General features: G+C 40.4%; 1 protein-coding gene across 8 annotated transcripts in view; it reads left to right on the top strand.

Moving 5' to 3' along the window:
- The first annotated feature begins 579 nt into the window (after positions 1-579).
- SCML2 (Scm polycomb group protein like 2) overlaps positions 580-20,546 on the top strand; it is a 72,329-nt gene continuing 52,362 nt past the window's right edge. For 3 of the 8 annotated variants that reach the window (XM_088160244.1, XM_014875862.2, XM_014875861.2), the window contains exons 1-4: positions 3,279-3,469; positions 4,297-4,423; positions 14,010-14,117; positions 20,476-20,544. In XM_088160244.1, the coding sequence (XP_088016370.1) occupies positions 14,096-14,117; positions 20,476-20,544 (91 nt within the window). In that variant the 5' untranslated portion in view covers positions 3,279-3,469; positions 4,297-4,423; positions 14,010-14,095. Of the gene's footprint in view, positions 663-1,295; positions 1,398-3,278; positions 3,470-4,296; positions 4,424-14,009; positions 14,118-20,475; positions 20,545-20,546 lie in introns of those variants that run through there. The other 5 variants (XM_088160246.1, XM_088160241.1, XM_088160242.1 and 2 more) reach the window with 5 other exon arrangements.

Genomic DNA, 20,546 nt, shown 5'->3' with positions numbered 1-20,546 from the left:
CACAAAGCAGGGCACTGCTCATTCACCACGTGTACACCGGCGGTGCCGGCACCACCGCGGCGCGGCTGCAGCGCACGGCAGCGGCTGCCTCAGGGCTCCCCTCAGAACCCCCGGCCATCGATCCCTCACGCCCTTTCCAGGCGTTCACTGCTCACACCGAGGTCTCCTACACAAACACCTGCCAAAGGCTCATTTTCCCCTCTCACAAAGCGCTCCCGGCTCCCCGGGCACAGCAGCCCCCGCCAACCCCGATCCTCCTTCCCTCTCTCCCGCCGCAGGTCCGGCTGCAGCGCGGGGATACTGACGGCGGAGCGCGGGGATGCCGGGCGTGCGGGGACGCCGGAGGGGCGCGGGGATGGTGGCCGTGAGGTTGCGGGGACGGCGGCCGTGAGGGGATGCAGGCGCGGCGGGGGGATGGCGGAGGGCGCGGGGATGCCGGCCGTGAGGCGAAGCCGGTGTCTCGGGATGCCCGCGGGTCGCGCAGCCCCGAGCGGTGCCGCCCCCGCCGCGGCGGGCGGAAGGGGGACGGCGGGGGGGAGGCCCCGCGCCCCCGGTGCCGCTGCCGGGCATGCGCCGTGCCCCCGGAACATGGCGGCGGCGTGAGGCGGGCGGCGGCAGGAGAGGCTTGACAGGACGCCGCGGACCCGCGTCCCGCCCGCCTGGTGAGTGGCGGCGGCGGCGTTTCTCTCTCCCCGAGGTGGCGGGCAGGGGGAGGGAGGAGCAGAGAGAGAAAGGGAGGCGAAGCGGAGGTCGTGTCCCCTCCTAGGGCTCGCACCGCAACCTCCGCCCGCCGTGGGCGCCGGGCGCTGCGGTCCTGGCTTCCCGTCCTCGCTAACACCACTGCGCTGGGGGCGGCACCGGGTCTGGCCGGGGCTGCTCCGTGCTCCAGCGCCGCGCCCCGGTCTCTTGGCGCTGGCCGCTCCCCTCTTCTGCAGGCTGAACTCCCAGCGCGGCGGGTCCCGCCGACCCCGCCCGCGGGGACCCGCGGGTGGCCGAGTACAAGCGCAGCTGCGAGGGTGAGAGGAGCGGGGCGGCTCTGTCTCCCGGCGCTAACAGCGTGCCTCTGTCCGGGGGTGGCCGCGACTCCCGGATAGCAGGAGCTCCGGTGAGTAAGGGCGGCATGGGAGGTCGCTGAGCCGCCGGTGCATCCGGGACGAGCGGCGGGGCCGGCGGCGTTTGACAGGAGCGCGGGCAGGACACGCCTCCCCTGGCCGGGGCGGCCCCGCTGCCTCCCCCGCGGCGGAGGCGGTGGCTCCCCGCTCTCCAGGCCGGGGCTCAACCTGATCGTCCGTTCCCGGCGACCGCCGAGGCTGGCGAGGTGCTGCGGGACGGGCGTAGACCAGAACAACTGGATGAATGTTAAAAATAATTTAATTCGGAGCGCTCGCTTCTGTTGGGTAAGGGGGCTGGGGGTGCCGCTTGAAGACAGCGCGGTGCCAGACGTGGCCTGTTGTGGGGTACTTGTCGGGTTGCGATGCTCTGCGGCACTGTTCCCGTTTTCTTTACAGTTAAACTGCGTATGTGGCATATATCAATTATCGAGTTAAAGGGGATATTTTGTACGGGGAGTTATAGTTTTGGATGGTCCAAAGAAAATAGTTTAAGTATGAAAAGTTCTGTTGCCGTGTTGTGCGTCATTGTTGTCTTTAACTGCTAGGCTAACATATAAAACACATTGCAATGCTATAGTGTGTATCAATAATCAAGTTAAATTGTATGCTCAGTTATTCTTTAGGAGTGAAGGCATGCTTTAAGTATTAATACAATTAAAGTTGAAGTCTTTCCCTACAGTTACCTGCTGCTTTTTACTGATGAGTTAGACTATACGAGATAGCAAAAAATAATTCTAAGACCTAAAAGGTTTCATGAAAATAGGAAATACTAATATTATAGTGAGTTCTGGTAATATAAACTTTGCTTGTGACTCATCCATATCCTAACTAAAGTAGACAAGGTGATTAAAACTTAAAAAGCATAGACTGTAGATACGACAGTCGGTTTTCAGAACGTGCTGTGTCTGACTTGTAAACAGCTCTTCAAGTTTGACTGGTTATGAATTTTTTATAATACAAAGTAACAGTCTTAAACCTTTGAATTTTAAAATCATTCCTACATTACCTTACAGTTGCGCGGGGTCGGTAACGACTGCAGCACTGGTGCCGTTCAGAACAGTATTGCAGGAAGGCGTTTGCTGCATTGCACTTGGGTTTTGGGCTGTCACGTTAACGTTATGGAGTAAATAGGGCAGTGAATACATTGCACTATAGCAGCTCTCCACGGACCACCATCAAGTGCTGCTCAGGCCACAGCAGCCCACCTCCCACATGAGTGGTTGCCCTTACAGTGTGTCCACAGAAATTTCTTGTACAGCCAGGCTGCGCACTGGGGGTCAGGGGGAGCTGATTTTTTCCCTTTGGGTACCATAAAATGTAAGCACTATTTAAGGATGATGTTACTTGAACTGATGTAAAGAAAAAGTGCAAGTTGTAGACATTTTGCTTAAGTATTTTATTTATGGGAAGTAATGCAAGTGTGAGGCTGCAGGAAACAGTGTTTGGTGAAACGGAGGTTGAGACCGGGAAGTGTTTATATGGGTTTTAACTTCAACATGGTCTGGTCTCGAATATGAAAATAGAGCTTACAATTTTTGTTTGAAACTCAGTTATTGGAGTTGATGCTCTATTTTTCTATTAGGTGTACGTAGGTAACGATATTTGTGTGATATCTTTCAAGTTGCTTGGTGTTTTATATTTTTATAGTAATGCTCTGATTCAGTAAAAACATGTTGGCTTTTCCTGATGTGCTATAATGAAAGTATAAACTACTTTCACAACAATTAGAGGCCATGTAGATATGAGAACATAACATAACTAGATTGTTCTTAACTTTCAGATATGTAAAAGTCTCAATGTAAGAATTTTAGGAAACAAGCAGTGGCAGTACTTTAAAATATTTCTCTTTTGACTTTGTGTGTTCCTATCTGGAATATACAGATTCTTTTTTTTCCCCCTTTGCTGTGACTGCTGTTGCTGTGACCAGATAGTGTGCTCTTAAGGCAGAGGCATTGTTTTCTGGAGTAGCTGCTCGAGTTCAAAAGAGGTATTTTGCTAGTGTGAAATTTCTAATACTCAGAAAGTATTGATTCCATTACCTATCTAAAATTTGTGCTAAGATGGCAGCTTTACTTGAGAGAATGTGAAGAAACTCGAAGCAAATATAGATAGCTGCTTCTGCCTGTTGTACATAGGTGTCTGTTTTTGTTTTTCTTGGTATTCCAGTGGGATTGTGAGCTGTGAGCGAGTCCTGTTAGTCCATTTACAGAGTGAATGTACGGGGACAAATGAAGTCCTCAGCAATGATCCACTGCTACTAAATAGTGTCACTAACAGGAAACGACATTTGTCATTAACTGTTCAGGACACTGCAGCTGGCTTTCTTATTTGACTGGATACAAGTACCTCAAACAAGGGTGAGTGAAATACATAGTTATTCTTTTCATGTTGTAAGGAAAGCTTTAGAAATATCATTTGACAGTCTATTGTGATATTTTTAAGTGTAAATATAGAACAAATTATAGGTAGGGACCAAGACACTGCTTCAAGGAATCTAGACAAGGGAGGTTGTTAACCAACTTTGTGAGCTCCCCATCTGCAGGGCATTTAAAGTTCTGTTCATTCCCATTTGAAAGAAATAGCTTTAGGCACTCAGCCTTAATGCTGATTGCTTCTTTCAGAGATTAAAATCTTAAATGTAAAGGACTGTACCGTTTGTATTCTTTAAAGTGTAAGACATGCAACATAAATTGCTCAGAATGAGATTTTTCTAGCATGGGGGAAGAGCCAGAAGAGCCCATATAAAATTGTCAAGGTGTAATAGAGCAGTAGGTAAATAAGAAGCAATCGAAATGTTAAATTTAAACTTCCAGAATATTTGTTAACGTTGTAATAGAATTCGATGAATAATTCTGTTTTACTATGATTTGTACTTTTGGTATATGAGGATGCTTTTCCTAGAAAATTTGTACATCTTCTTTGGAGATTTCTAATAATGTCCAATTGCTCTATAATTAAGTGTTAGGAAGCTTTAATATTAGTTATATGCAGTTAAGTTTATTTTTGCATTGTAACGATGACTGATACTGTGGGTATGAGCAGCTTTCCTTATGATGTCTAAATGGAGAGGCAATTAATTTGTTTGAGGTAAAGTCGCTGAAAAGTGAGGCAGTTAAGTACTTAAGTGAACCGTAGGGATTTTTAAAAGTATGTTTCTGTGTAAGTACTATTTTTGTGCCTTCAGGTACCTGCTGGCTGACTTGATGTGTTTGGGCAGTGAGGGCTGAGGGTGTGTGCCCAGCTCCTGCTGCAAGTGCTGGCCTCGGAGCAGCAATGCTGCCTCACTTCTGGGAGCAGAAGGAGATGATTTGGTGAGTCACCTGCTCTGTCCAGGTGTATTTCTGTAAACTCACCACATTGCTTAAAACTCATATTCTGTATCTGTGATCTCTTCAAGTAGATTACCATCTTTTGGGATGGGAAGGGTGGCTTCAGGTACATGAGCCAACAGTGAGCAAACTCCCCTTTTATCTGTGGCAGATCTATACACGAAGAGTAACTGGTGCATAAATGGTGCTGATGACCATCAGAGGTACTTTTATCTCATCCTTTTTAGTCTTTTGTCTTAGTCAACAAGGGTGTAGGTCTGGAGGAAAGTCAGGACCTGCCTCCTAACCATTCAGAAAGCAGCAGCTGTCTCTATCAGCCAAGTCATCACTTATTTATTTGGGCTTGCTCTGATGGTTTCTTTTATATATAATGGACATTTGGCTTAAGTGCACACAACTAAACCATTTGTAGTAGGGGGATATAATGTGTTACACCCTTAGCACTGTGTGTCTGGAGGGATATCCTACATAGGTGCCCTTAGCAACTCTCCGCCAAGATCCCTGTCAGAAAAAGCAACAGCTTGAGTTTCTGTGTCTTTTGGATAGGACCAAAAATTCGTTATTTTCTTATCTTGGATCTAAATGAAGTATGGATTTCTTCTTTCTGATGTTAAGTTCCATGTCTGTTTTATTTCAGCATTCTTGCTTCAAGACTGGTTCCTAGTTCTGAACTTTAACTAAGGCACCTGCCTTATGGGTAGTGTTGATCGGTTTGGATCCAAGGTGGTGCAGTACTGATGGTGTGCTAATTGTGGTTCTTATGCGTGCTCTGTTGCTGCTTTTCTAAATTACTTGCAGAGCCTAATATCAAAGTCTTTCTGAAATACTGCACCATTAGCAGAATTTTAGTGCTCTTTCATGTGTTTTAGCAGTGTAATAGCCTTTCTGCTTCACAGGTAAGATACTGTCTAGATATCTTACGTCCAGACTAATCCTAAAGTATATTTTCTTTTTTTTTTTTTTTTTGGCTTTGTAAGAATAATGCTGTATCCAGTTTAAGCACGAGCAGTGTTTTAGACAGATTACGTTTTTTCTTAAACTCAAAGGTGGTTTATATTCTTCCTATTTGTATGTTGTCATTTAGACCCATGTAAAACATTGTATTAAAGGTAGATGTACTGTTTTGATAATTTCATTCTAGGCCTTCAACTTCACAAATCAGGTCAAATTCTATTTAAGACACCAAGGGAATTCCGTCATTTTCATTTCCATCAATTTTCATAAAAGGAATGAACTTCTTTGATGGAAATCTAAGTCAGTTGTCTTCTCAAGGTAATACGAGACTCCTTTTAGTGTAGGGCAAAGACGAGGTTGAGCCTTTCATCCTCTACCATACATTAGTTCAGGAAGCAGCTGAAGTTTATAAAACCTGTAAGAGAGTAGCACCATTTTAATGAGGTGCATACCTAAAATGAAGCATGTACCATTATTTATGTACTGTGTGGAATCTATCAGAGATTAATGCAGGCAGGTTCACTGGAAGGAGTGCAGTTCTTGGGGCACTTTTAAAAGCCCACTTTAAAAGGGCAGTTTGTAAAACTGAGTCTTATGCATGGAGGAATGTGAAAGGGTATCAGAGCTGCTAAACTTGGTGGAACTCTTTATTGTCACTAACATCTGTCAGGAGCTCAGAGATTAAAAGGGCTGCTGCATGTTTGGTGGCACTTCCCCTACCAAATCTCTTGTACGTGTACCGTGCACTAGCGGACTATAAAGAGGCAGACAGTGGTTTTATGGGAAGGTCACATAATATGAACTGGTTTTAATCCCAAAATAAGCAGTGTTATGATTAGATGGAAAACTTTGAATATGGCATGTAATTATTTTTCATCTTGTTGTAGGAAAATACTATCTAATCTGAATATTCTGTACTGCTCAATGGTGTAAGGATTGAGTGGAGGAAAGAGGGGAGATTGCCTTCAGAAAGGGGATCTCCAGAAACAGCAGAAAGGAAGATATCCTGCCTCTGTTCTGAGCTGGAGCCACATACAACCAGTGACAGATGTGCTGTCACACTGAGGAAGAGGTGGAAGAGATTGCCCTGTTAAGGCTTGCTTCACCTCTGGGTTGGCCTTTTTAATATAATTGGAAAGTTGTCACAGAAAGTGGGAAGAGAGATACAGATGTGCTGCAAATTTTCCTGATGCTTTGAGTCTTTAGTCTTCTTCTGTTTTTTAAGAGTGAAGCAAATAGTACAGCGGAGTATTTGCAGCTGTCTAGTCCTTTGAGCTTTTAGGAGTTGTTACGTCTTTTATGACCTGTTAGTGCTTTGTTAGCTGCAGAAATGTCCAGCAGCACTGAATGGTCCTTTGGAATGACACTTGATGTGATTCTTGGGGCTTCCTGTCCAGGGACAGAAGTTGGACTTAGACGATGCTTGTGGATCCATTCCACCTCACGATATTCTGTGATTCAATGATAATGTTTGTCCAAATAGATGGACAAATATTTTGGACAAATATTTTTGATGGCATTTGCACGAAGATCCCTTGTGTAAGGGGACTTTTTGAGTTGGGGAAATAGCACAGCTATCAGCACCAGCAACAGGTGAGTCCAGTGCCTGTGCCTGGAAACTGCAAGCAGCATTCTGTGTTGGTTTTTTTTTTTGCTGCAGAAACATTGTCTCGACAGGAGAGCTATCAGGAAATTGCTTAAGGGTTGTTTAATTCTGGTTGGTTTGGTTTTGTTCCCAGACTGGACACCAATATGTGGGATGAGTGCAGTTATTCCATTATATAAGCCAGGCTACACCATGGAGTGTTGCAGCAGCAGAAAAATGAGTTGAGGCAAATTGTGTCTCTGTTAATATACAGTGGCTGGGAGTCCAGTCAGCACTTTGTTGTTTGGATTCTTAGGTGGGAGAGAGAAACAGGTATTTTATGCACTGGAAGAGGATGGTAGTAGAAGTATGTTGCTGCTGGCATTGAGTACAAGCGAGGGGAGACAAACATGTTGTTCTGAAATCAGGTAAACTTCATCTGGGGTGCTGACAGGAGTCAGATCCTGTGCAGAAATGTCCCAAGGCTGTTCTCCACGCCTTCAACGAAAAAATAGATATAAATTTGGCTTCTGTAGATTTCTTCATCAGACTAAAAGAATGTGTGTTTCTCTAGATACTCTGTTCTGAATAAAAAATCTGGACCTCAGGGATGAATTTGCTGACTATGTGCTGTGTGGATAGAGCTCTGTTAGATCACATCTGAACAAAGCTTTTACAGTCCTTTTCCAGTGTGAAGGCAGTGTAGAAGGGAGGAAGCCGAAGTTGCCTAAAAGGGTGAAAAATCCCCTTTCTGCCCCTTGTTCCCCCCCTTGTTCCTTATGCATTACACACTGACTGCTGCTGGTGTTGTTGCTTCTTGTCTGCTAAAGACAAGTGCAGAAAAGCTGTATAGGATTCTTTAGCATCTGGGCATCTCTTGCCATGTTTGCAACAGCAATTTCTTTTCTCTCTTACCTGCTGTATTTGCACTGTGGTGAAAGTAAGCTCAGTGCCTTGCAGAACCAATAGTTTGAGACCTCTCTTCTGTGTCAAGGGAGGCTGAGCTAAAGACAGAGGAGATCTGAGTATCTGAGTGTAAACACAATTTCATGCAGATATGTAGCGCTTAGGGCTAATCGTGCAGTTGGTTTTTTTTGGCATAATTTAGTTAGTTTGCTTTATGAAAAAAAAGTTAGGTATTTGGACAAAGCAAGGTTGAATAATGATGATGGATGTCTTCAGGAAGAGTACTCCAGGCTTGAAGGGGGAAGTGGAAAACAACACAGAGGTTTTAGTGTGCTGAATTCACCAAAATGTTTAAACAAATTGTCAAAATCTTGTGCTACTGTAAATATGTACTAGTCAACTACTAAAACTGGCTGTTTTGTTTAAGATAGAAATGTAAGCTATATTTTTAAAATTTATTTTAATATAACATTAAAATCCCCTTTCATGTGGGAAGATTGGCATTTTAAGAATATTTAAAGCTGTTGATGGCCAGTCAGCTTTGCTGAACTGCTGACTTCACACATACCATTTCCTTTTTCAGGTTTTTACAACCCCACATCTACTGACTTTTAAAGCAGGATGGGGAGGGAGGGAAGGAGGAGAAAAGCTTTTTCATTTTTTGCTGGTAGCCATAGAGCAGCTCTAAACTGCAATTTAAAAAATTACTGTCAATTTAGTAAATGTTAAATCTACATGACATTAATTGTTTCTGTTGTGTATTAATACAAGCTATGCTGTTTAATTTGGAGACCTTACTTCTCTGATGTTCTCATTTATAAGTGTTATTTCTTGTTTCAGGATTTTTTGGGACAAATCTTTGGTCTAGACCTTGTTAGTGTTTCTTTTTAAAATATACAATGCCTTACTCTACTGAATAACACACTTAATGGGGTTTGAGAGTTTAGAGAGAGTTTTGCATTCTTGAAATGTATGTCTTACTGTAATTACAGTTGCTCATATTCTAAAGCAGGTCGTAAACTTACCTGGAGAGAGAGCAGAACATTTACAGGCAATATTTTACTGCTGACAGCTTAAAAGTTTGTTTATGCTAATCACTTCATAAATAGTGAGCAGTAGACCACTGGTGACTTACTGAGCAGTTTTGCAAGTGCAGAAAATTCCTGCTTGATGTTAAAGCAAATGATATTACAGAAATATGTTTGTTAAGCACTAAGTACCCACTTGCTTTCTTTAACAGCTTAAGAAATACTCAAGCTTAGTTGTTGTAATGATATAGATGGCTAGTTAATATTTGCTGCTTTGAAAGCCTGTAAATTTGATTAAAGTCTGTCTGTCCTAGCTTTGCTTTTTGTGACTAGAGGAAGTGTTCAGATATATCAGTTTATTAGAAGTTCAGCAGTATGAAAATGTGGAAGTTTAATTTTCTTTCCTTGAAAGAGTTTAACTTTTTTAGTTTTTTTTATACAAAAAATGTGAACTAAAAGGGATTCCAACTCGGATCAAATTTCTTGTCAGAACAACGACTGATTATGCATTTGTGTGCATAAATGAAAGAAGACCTGATGTTTAATGTTTTGGTTTGAAGTCATATATGTGTAATGCTAAATAATACTGAGTTTATAAATACAAAGCTTTTGTTACATTTTCTGAAGTTCTGATACATTCCTGTAATTTTTCTTCCTTTAGCCTTTGAGATCTTTTCTGTAATGATGCCACAGTATGCACTGAGAGCTAAACTGACTATCTCTATGCCAGAAATAAGAATGCTGTTGAGTCTTCCAAGTATACTAGATGAGTCTATATGCTGGGTAGTTTGCCAGAAATTATTTTTAAGTATTGTAAATTTTATTTAATAAATTACTGTATATTATTTAAAAACTCCTTTTAAGTTTTACTCTCCTTGTTTGCCTCTTTTCAGCCCCTTAAAGACTTTAAAAAATGGTATGAAGTAAGGTTTTATTTAAGAGACAACAGATGAATAGGTGATTCGGTTTAAGGAAAAGGTGTTTCAGATTCATGAAGGATAGCTTTGAAGTAATGCAGTTAGGTCATAGTTGTTGGGAAGTAGGTACACACTGGTGCCTGTAGGTACATGTGTGGAGTCTGGAGTGGGAACTATGGCTGCTGGACTGTATGTCCATGGAGGAGGCTGCACAGGTCCTTTCCTTGCAGTGACAAACAGCAAGGAGGAGAGGAGTGATGGGAGCGTGGCCAGCAGTTGTAGCTGATGTCTCCTGTGTTTCTAAGCATACTAGCACCTGAATGTTGGTGGTGAAAGCTAACGTGATACTTGTAAAAATGAAAGAATTGGCAGGGGAAACTATTTCTTAGCTTACACTGTACCCATTTTCTGTCTATGACTGGTTTTGCTGTTTAAACTATGTGTAATTCTTTTTCACTCTTGCAATATGGAATTTTGAAGCATTTGTAGAAGAAAAAAGGAGAAAATATAACTCCTTGTTGACATTAAGCCTGAAAAATGTCTGCCTTTATTTCAAACTAAATCTGAGAACTTCACTGATGCTTCCAAGTGTCTGTTTTGGTAGAGTCCTCCGCAGTGCAGTGTATCTGTGTAAAAGAATAGCCTCAGTCCTTACCCAGCAGAGATTACCCATTGATGACTGTCCCACCCATGAAGATGCCAATGGTGAGGTCTGAGTTACTGCATTTGTACCACTGGTAGGGTCAAAAAAGCTAATGGGCTTTAAAATTGCTGGCTCTTGTCCTGCCTCAGATGCAGAGTCATTGAGAGCAAAACCTTAATCTTTTTTGTGCGGACTAAACCCACAATCTTCTCCTTGTTTATGCTTCTTTTAAATGTTATGTTTATCTCCACAGTTCTGTTGTGTGTTTTTATGAGCAGGCATGCTGTCAAGATAAACTTGCACTGGGAAGCTCTAGATATGCATAAATATTTTTTTCCAGGACATTTGGCTTACTTGAGTGTCTGGCTAACAGTGAGAAGGATAATGGACATGCATGGCAGGCAAAAGAGGGAGCAATATTGACATTTTCTGTAGAATGCTACCTTCTTTGAAATGCATTAATGCATGCCTTTTGAGTAATTCTTTCTAAATAGAAGGAGCAAAGTTAGGCAGGAAAAATGTTTTCCATCCTGTTTTCTGACACTAGTATTATGTACTAGCAGTGCAAAGAGGATGAAGACTTAGGCTTGTCTACTAATATAATGCTTTCTGACAAAGGACTTACACAGTGGGAGGTGACTAGTAGAAATTATTTGGGGATTAACAATAACAACTTCAGTTAGGAATTAAAGGCAGATAAATGCTTTCCATCTGATTTGTAAAAAAGTAACTCATGTAAGGGATGTTAATCAGAGAAAGACTATAACTCAGTTAACAAAATTAATTGAGACATAAGTGATGTAAATAATACACTTTATGATTGTGGACACCCTTGTGTGCTCCTTGGATTGAAGACATTTTGATGATTAATCCAATATTATCCTAGGTTTGTGGATTATTTTCCGTCTTGCTTTTTTGTTAATTTGCAGTGAATGGTTTCTCACTGGACTCTGTACTGACAGTCTCTTAAATACTTTGGTCATTTTCTGTCTATGGCTGACAACCTCTCTGCATATCTCAGTCTTTATAACTTTGGTTTTTATTCTGCTGTTTTGTGCACTCTAATGGCATTGCACTTCAGCCTTGCCATTGCATTTCTTTCTTTGCTAATATATTCCTAACCTTGTTTTGTTTCATTTCTCCCTTCATTTCTAGAAGCTGTTTGATTAGTTTCTTAACCCCATCTTTCTCACTCAGCTTACTTGCCGAGGCACACATACAAGAGGTCTGTCCTTGCTATGTAATTTTGCCAGAATGTACACTGGAGGTGTTTTCCCTGTGTTTACTGGTGATTTTCTTCTTTTCTGTGCTGGGTATGCTCTGGGTTGAGCCAGGCTGAGGATGATGAGTGTGACATAAGGGACTCTGTCTTGGTTAGCAAAGGACATAACTGCCTTGCTTAGGGTTTGCCACTTAAGTATGTGAGGTGATGGAAAGTAGTTCCCTAGGTCTGCCCCTGCATAAGAAGTTACACTTTGTTTCAGATTCACCCTGCCCTGTTTTGAGGTAACTGATTCTAATTTTTCTGTGGTTCAGCAACATGTAGTGGTTGCTAGACAGAGGCTCAGAAATACCCTTGAATGTTTTCTGTGACAAACAGTACAATCTATGAGCTAATTTAATAGCAGCTTTAAATTGAATACTTAGGTGTAACTGAGTTCTAAGTAGCACCTCTTCGAAACAGTAATATATTGTGTTCCTGCAGCTGAGTTTGCCTCATTTCAAACAGCTCTTTCAGAACTTTCAGTTGTCTTATATTTTTAACAGGCTGGTGGGCATGCTGTAAAACAGCCTATCTGGTACAACACAAGCTAATGAAAAGCTGGAATCCTTTTTATGTTCTCACAGACACTCCAGTTGTGCTAAACTTGATGACTATCACTGCAGGGTTGGAATCTTTATTACTGCACCAAGTGCAATCTGGTACTTGGAACAAAAAGATAAAAACCATTCGCTGTTCTAAAGTAATCTGTAAAAACAGTTACTTTCACTCTGCATCACCTTCCATGATTTATTACTTGCAGTGGAAAAGCTTTGAATTTTTGGGGGAGTCTGTGAAAGTATAAAGTATTTCAAATTTATTTGATGGCTTAAAAGGATTTCTATTCTTAATCTTGGTGATCACTTATGCTATGAATGCTATTGTGTAGCAAAACCTGCTTATTTTATGGTAGTATTCAATTTTTTTTATAACTCCTTTCAAGTCTCAGTCTTGAGTTTTTGTAATAACTGTCCAGCATGTTCACAGACAACACACATATGAAATGAATTCATCAGTCACTGGCATTAAAAAAAAACTTATAAATTAGCTTTAACCACGGTCTTGCACTGTATAAAGTTTTCATCATCCAGTCCATCATCATAGTGTGCAAGTTTCTTGCAGTTCCAGTAAAGTATCACAGTCTCAGGAGAATACTCAGCTGTATGATACTTCTCTTTTTATATGTGATATATATGTGTATTTAAATTTTTTTTTCTCATGTGAGTAAAGAGTCAAGAAATTCCAAGTAGATAACCTTCTTTTCTACTGTTATTTCTTTTGTGTCACGGTGGAAAGATGTAGCTTCTAAAAATGTTACCTTTGACAAAATTAATGGTGGAAAAAGTATGCATATATTTAAATTTAAAAAGCGCCTCAAGCTATTGCTGATGTCAGCTTTAAACGTCATGGAAGTTGCTTGAAAGGAAATTATCCAAGAGCATAATTCAGAAATTTGAATATATTTACCTATTTTTACTTGAAAAGTTAATGGAGAAGGATAATAAACTTGCTGGCTTTGTTGCTTCAAGGCTAAATGCTTGAAATGAGTTTGACTTGAACACAAAGTTCAAAATAGTAGATGCTGGAGTAGAAAATCACAGTAACACACACACAAAAGAAAGTTTGTTTTTGCTGTTTTACACTAGTTTAACCAATCTGTCCCTCCTAGTTTCTAAACCCTACAAGAATGTGGCTTGTTGCTTTTATCTGCAGTTAGCATTTCCCTAACAGTTCTCTGTGTGCTGTTACAAGTCTGTTACAAATGATAGGGCAGCAGCATCAGTGAGCACTTGGGCCTTGTACAGATTTTTTACATTAGTGTTTTTTTCCCTCTTCAACTGTAGTTGTGCAAGATAATGTGTTTTACCCAAAGATATTGAAGTTGATGATTGTTTAACTCTATGCAGGTGAGGCAGGGTGAATAGGTTATATATAGTCTTCAATTTTTACATAATGTTTCTTGGGGGGTAAAAAAGGTAAAATAAAGCACATTTTATATCTTTCTTTCTTTTAGAAATCCACAGAAAATGCAAATCGTTAGACAATGAACTGTCTAAAACAAGGAAATGAAAGTTTGCATTTGGTACCTTTGCTACTTTTATTTAACTGTTGTTTTCACACTACGCTCCTACAGATAGTTTGTTAAACACTTGCAATTGAAAGCCAGCAAGAAAATTATACACTAATACAAAATAATCATCCTTTCCAAAAAAAGAAAACCCAAACACCAACAACAACCTCCCCCCACTAACTTGTTGTATTATTGCTCCACAGGAAACTGTTGTGCTGAAAGGAAGAATTAACTGGTCTTTCAACTTCAGCCTTTTTATTGTGAGAGGGGAGATCACAGAAGTGTTACCATGGGGAGAACAACAGCGAAAGGTAAGGCCTGGTAGCTTTAATCCAAGAGGAAAGAAAGTGAGGAACCTGTTAAATTCTCTTTTTGGAGCTGGTGGGGTACAACATGACAATTTGCTATACTGTTAGATTAAGGAAGACAGTTTGTGATATCTACTGAATACAGGTAAGTTCAAATTTCACATTGTTTTAGAATACATATGCTGAATTTGACTGTCTTGAGTTCTACAAGTTTAATGAAAATAATTATGTCCTGTGATAGCCATGAAACCATTATTGCACTCTGAAATTGAGGAATGTGTCTAGATGTGCTATTAAATAAAGTGTAGGGCTTTATTCTGGAGCTGCCTATAATTTAGCAGGATAATAACTAACTAGTACAAAGAATCAAATTGTGTCACAATGAATGGCATTAGTAACTATCTCTTGAAGATAAAAATGAACATTTTAAAGGAAATTCATCCACAAGTACACTGTACTGTAAAGATGTGGTTTCTGCTGTGTCATGTCTGCAGATGTTGCTTATGAGTTCAGAGCTAAAATAAAGAGTGAGACTTAAAAAACAAACAAGAGTGTTTGGGCTGGTGAAACAAGAAAAAAATATACGAAGAGCAAAAGATCCACTGTCTGAAACCACGTTGCTGCTGCTTTGAAGGCTCCCAGATTGGTAGTGCTCCCCCTTAAAAGGCTGCTGGCACTTTTGTATTTTCCTTGAGCTTTCCACCTTCAACCCAAGCTGCTTTATGTGCTTGTGTGTTCCCTTGGTAAATAATTGTCTTTTGCTAGAATAGATTTTCTGTAATGGCAGGAGTCATTTGCTTAATTGTTGCACCAAGAGTTTATGGAGGAAGTCTGTCCCCTTCTCTTGTAGGTTTTCTGCATGGCTGTTGTCTAAATATAGTCAAAGAGAGTCCCTGTTCCAAGCAGATAAGAATCCTGCTAGGGAAGCACAAAAAGAAAGGAAGCTAGAAATTTCATATTCATTCTGTCTTGATATCCTCAACTGTGTGCATTGAGGCTTGGTGAAAGGCAGCTAAAAGGTGCTCCCAACCCTGTGTAGCAGGGAGTGAGGAGAAGGCCCCTTCCTGAGCAATGCTAAGTCTTGGGCTTGTTTTACTAAACTTCATTTGAGGGGGAGTAGTTGTGTGGCATGGAAGAGCAAAAGTTTTGTTACTCAAAGGTATTTCACATACATCAGGAAAAGACAAGGGTTTGTTTGAGAAGAGTGGCAGCCTGCTATGTTTTGACCACCCAGCAGAGTTGAAGATTGGCTAAGGGGTAGCTGCAGAAGTCTTGAAAGCACGACTGTGAACTTCATTTTCCCCACACTGGACAGCGTGCAAATAACAAGGCTTAGAAGACAGCCCATACATGCTTTCCCATATAGCACACCATTCAAGGATGAAAACTTTTACTGTTAAAAGACATTATGCTTTCTATCACTTAGACAAAACAATCATCTTGTTTGCTGAGAGGTTAAGTCTTCTAGAAAGAAGTTGCAGAGTTTTAAAGCATGTCAGGCAAGAAACTGGAGTTTCGTACAGGAGCTTATAAGAGGAAATACACATTTGTTACCAGGATTATCTTTGCCCAGAGCTTTACTGCTGCCTTCTCTGGTTATTTTTTTTATTTGGTATTCATAAGTCAGTCAGAATAGCTTCGTCTTTTTTTCCCCCTTTGTCTCTAATTTCTTAAGTGATAGATGTGGTTGCTCTTGCCTGTCTTCTGTTGAGTAATCTTATCAGCGAAATTCTGTGGTTACAGATAGGGTGGGAGTAATGTAAACACATGGAGTTTTGAATCAGGAAGCAGAAAGCACTATGTTAAATAATCTTACTCTAATCTTGGCTTGTATCTAAAGCTTTAGCTTATGAAGTGCACTCTAGAAAAGAAATAGTTGATGAACAATATAATATGTTGCTTTTAAAATTTTAGTATATTCTGTACTCTAACCTTGTTACTTTAGAAGAAAGAAATCTTTTATAAGGTATTTAGCCTGTACATAGTATAGGCTAAATATGTATAGATACATAGCAAATATAGAAATGCTATATACTTAAATGTATTACTTTATTTTCAAAACTTTTTTTTAAATTGGTATCCCGTTCTTCATTGTTTTTTTTTTAGAGAGCTGAATTGCATTTGATTACGTCCACTTGATTAAGCAGAGTTTCATTCTAACTCTTGTTTTGGCAAATGATCTAGCACATACTGTGTTTTACATTGAGAAGTAAAAGGAAACTTTTCCCTTCAGAAATGGACAGGGGAAGGTAGATTTTAAGCTGACCTATTTTTATTTTGTTACCATGAGCTTCAAGACTCTAGGACTAATAAGTCTTCTGTCTCCAGTATATAAATAGAATTTATATTTTCAAATCAATTTCTCAGGTTTCAAGGAATTAGGCGTTGAATGTGCAAGGGGATGAAAAGAAAATACTCTTTGTACCTGTACAATTATTTACAGGTACATACTATGTCTTTCATTACCTCATTTTTTGAGGTTTGACCTCAAAGCTTGACCAAGCTGAGGATCATGTGCAGAGAGAGTCACCTTGTTCAGCCCAGTGATTTGAATAATAGCCTTCTATTTAATTTTTCTTCTGTGATCTTTGGAAACTAAATTTATTAAAATATGGAAGATCAGCATTTCAAATGTAGATTTGTAGAAAGAAACCCATGTGTTTATAAAAGATTGATATTTGTAAAATTGGTTTTTAAATAAAATCTTACTTTCTTTATAGTTTTTTTGAAAATAAACCATTTTGAAAATAAACCAAAACTGTAGACACACTGTTAGAGAGCTAGGAAAATTACTGCCTAGAAAATCATTCTCAGGCTGGAGCTTCTCCTGCTCTCTCAGCTTCTTTCCCAGGCTAATAGCTTGTTCAGCTTCAGTTAGGACGACTTTCTCCCAAGATAATAACTTAATCAAAATAAAATAAAATTAACAACATTAAATTAACACCTGGTACCAGCCATGGGACTCTTCCTAAACTATGGTCCCACAGGTGTTCTGTCAGTTATCCAATAAACTATTGTCTTGTCTTAACTCTGCAAAACATACTACAAAAAATACAAATTGTACTCTCAATAAATATCTCTTTCCTATCTTAAAAAATAACCGTGTAACGGTATATCCTATTTCCACCATTTCCAAATGGTTAAATCCTTAAACCAACAACTACACAAAACCAAATAAAATAAACCCTAACTGCCAACATTGAAATAAGCACACCTGAACAAGGCTGGGAAGTATAGACTGTGAAATACAGATTGGGGTGGCAGTAGATACAGGGCGTCTCATGTGGAAACAGGTTGGTAATTCTTCCCTCTAGTAGCTTTGCATCTGCTGAGACAAAACCCTCCAGCTTTGTAATGGTATTCGAGCTTCCCACTGAAGAAGGTTGGAATGCATAAAAGCAAGAGGATCCTTTGAAAGCAATCTTGTTTTTATTCAGACTTATGCTTGGATGCTTCTGCATTCTGCATGAGATTTATTTGTGTGTTTTAAAGAAGAGATTTCCAGCCATCAAAAAACAAGTGATAATGACAGTGCTTTTTTTTTATTGGGAATGAAAATGCCTCCACCTCAAATGAATGGTAGTTTAAAATGCTATTGAGAAATCCCCCTCTCATGAATATAATCATCTCTTCTTTTCTCATAGTTTTCTAATGGCTGATAAGAAAATTATGTTTTCAAGAGTGTTTTGTTTCAACTTTCATATTCGCTGTGGTATTTTTGAAAGAATCACTAAAGCTAGCTGGTACAGGGAATAAATAATTTGTGTAGTGATTGTCAGCAAGAGCACATGTGGTGTCCAGGCTGCAGTTTTTCACATTCTTTCACCTGTTCTTGATGTCTCTCATCATGAAAGGCTGTCATCTTGTTTTCAGTCTGGCACTGTTGAGTAGATACTCTTTCATGACTCTGTCCTTTCAAGCTTTGGGTGTTTGCAGGAAGCAGTTACTAGTTCTTTTCTTTCAGCAGAATTCCACATAAGAGACTTACTGATTTCCTCTTTGGACCTAGTCAGATTGGGAAGTTACTTGTTCTGAAAGCTGACAGCCTGATGTCTGTGGTAGTACCATGACTTTTTGTGGGAAAACCTGACTGAGGTTATAGAATGTGGCAAAAGGTCCTGCTGTTGATTACTACCTCCTGGTAGAAAATTAGCTGGATTCAGCTCAGTCCCAAAGAGGCTGGATGAAATATATTTTGACCTGTAGGAGGGAGAAGGTGAACATTAGCCTTGCATCTTTTCAGTGTTACTGAACTAGTTTTAACATTATCCCTTCTGAGATTCCCACAGGCAGTGGTAGGGTATCCACTTGTGTGGGTTAAAGCACTACTGCTGAGGAAGTACTGGAATTAGAGGTCTGTGGGCACTGCCCCAAATAATTTCAGCAGTTCCATCTGAAGCTGACCTTCATAAGCATTTTTTTTCAGGGACCTATATAATAAAAATTTTTCCAAAGCAAACCTCTTCCAAAAGAAAGACCATGTAAGTCAAGAACGAAGATTAAGTCAAGGAGTAAACATAGCATTTTGTTTCCTCATCAAAGGACTTGGAGTTCTGCCCATGTCTGCTTTAGGAGAAAAAGGTGATATTTTTTGCAGTGTATTTTGAGCAGTTACATAAGCTGTGAATTGATTTTGTAGGACTGTGGAGTCTGGGTTATTCTTGGAATGTGTTGTGGTCCTGAATACACTAATGGGCTTTAATGACCCTGACTGACCTGGGGCCTCCACCTACCCTGCCCAAGACTCCACGTCAGCCCCTGCCCCAGTGATGCCGCAGCAGTGCCAGTCTCCAGATCACCACAGCCCTGGCCCCATGTCCCATCCCAGCCCCAGCCTGTCTCCTGGGATGGTGCCCAATGCTGGGGCTGCCCCCAGTGCCACCCCCTGGTAGCTCTGGACAAGAGTGATGGGGTGGCTCTGGATGGTGAGGCCCTGCCGGGCCACCCCCAAGGATGCCCTGGCCAGTGCTATGCTCTGGCCAAAGGAGCATCACATCCTACCAAGCACAGAGCCACGTGGATGGCTTATCCTCTCCTCACTGAGTGGTAGGGGAGGATTTTGGGACTGGTGACAGAAGATTGTCATGACTCAGCTCTTGCATTATTTGGCAATTCCTTGATAATGAAAGATGTATGATGGAAGTGTTGAAAACCACACGTTGCTTGTCAGTATGTTTCAAGAAATGCTTTACTTTGAGAAAAGAAACACTGTTAGGGCTTAGTCTTTGCTGCAGAACAACTCATTGTATTTCAAGTGTTTCTGTCACCAAATGCTTCGTGTTCTAGGTCAGGAGTGGTTTTATTTCAAGAGCAAGCCAATCAATAGCTGTAGACTTAAAAGCGAGTGAATACAGCTGTGAGTAATCAGCTGCTAATGCAATCTTGCAGTAAAAGTGAGCCTTCCCTTCACCTGTACCAGTTCAAGCTAAGTGGGATAACCCAAGGTGTGAGCTAGGCATAAGCCTAACTAGAGGAGCAGCCCCATTACCAGTACTGAGGCATTTGCAGATCAAGAGTTATTCTACTATGCCGATCTTGGTAAAAACAAAAAAGCTTTTTAAATCGGAAAATGTACTTGCATTTTTGTTGTCAGGTCAATATCATATTTGAATTGCACTCGAGTCCATGAGCATCAAAAGCAGGTCACCAAACAATGTATTTTAAAAGGAATGAGTGGAACTGTCTCAGTCTTCTCCATTATAGCTGCTCAGTTCTCCTGTGTCTCTCATATATCAAAAATGAAGTATGGCAGACCCCTTTGAGTCTGTGCCAAGATTAATAATAAAGAAGGTAGACTCTCCTGAATGATTCTTCTAAATAACTGATGTGTGCACTGAGATAGCTACTTTGAGTATTTGAGAATTTTATACTGAGAATACTGAGCATTAAAGAATCTCAACATAGAATGAAATCTTTAACTCAGAAATACGGTTTTAGGATGGGTTTGTTTTTTCCCTTGTTTCTCAGTTCACAGTGATCTGTACATAATCAGATGTATAAAGATACCCAGTAATCTTTAGGATTTCAAATTGTGTGTAGGTTGAAGTAAAACTGTTAAAAAATAGGGCTGGATTTCTGTCTGTGGAGCTGATACTTTGTATTCTGCAACTGTTTTATTCCAATAATTGATATGAAGTAGTCAAAAGCTCTGCTTTTTCATGCTGTGCATTTCAATGTATTTTTAAGGGAAAATAGTGTGGTAATTAAATTTAGAGTATAGATAACTTTTTGATTATGCAATGAAATGAATAAAATAAAGTCAACAAGATATTTTGTAATTTTTGAAAGCATTCTGTGTTATGCTGGACATCGTTATGATGTGAATATTACATTTATTATGTAATGGAATCTTGTCTTTTAGATTCAAAGAATATTAAAAAAGAGAAAGATGGAAAGAATCAGCAGGCAAACAACCCAGCTTTAAAAAGTGGT

The sequence above is a fragment of the Sturnus vulgaris genome, chromosome 2, assembly GCF_052056855.1.
Source record: "Sturnus vulgaris isolate bStuVul1 chromosome 2, bStuVul1.hap1, whole genome shotgun sequence".
Classification (NCBI taxonomy): Eukaryota; Metazoa; Chordata; class Aves; order Passeriformes; family Sturnidae; genus Sturnus; species Sturnus vulgaris.
Note: the sequence above shows the minus strand (reverse complement) of the source record. Positions and strands in the feature narration are given on the sequence as shown.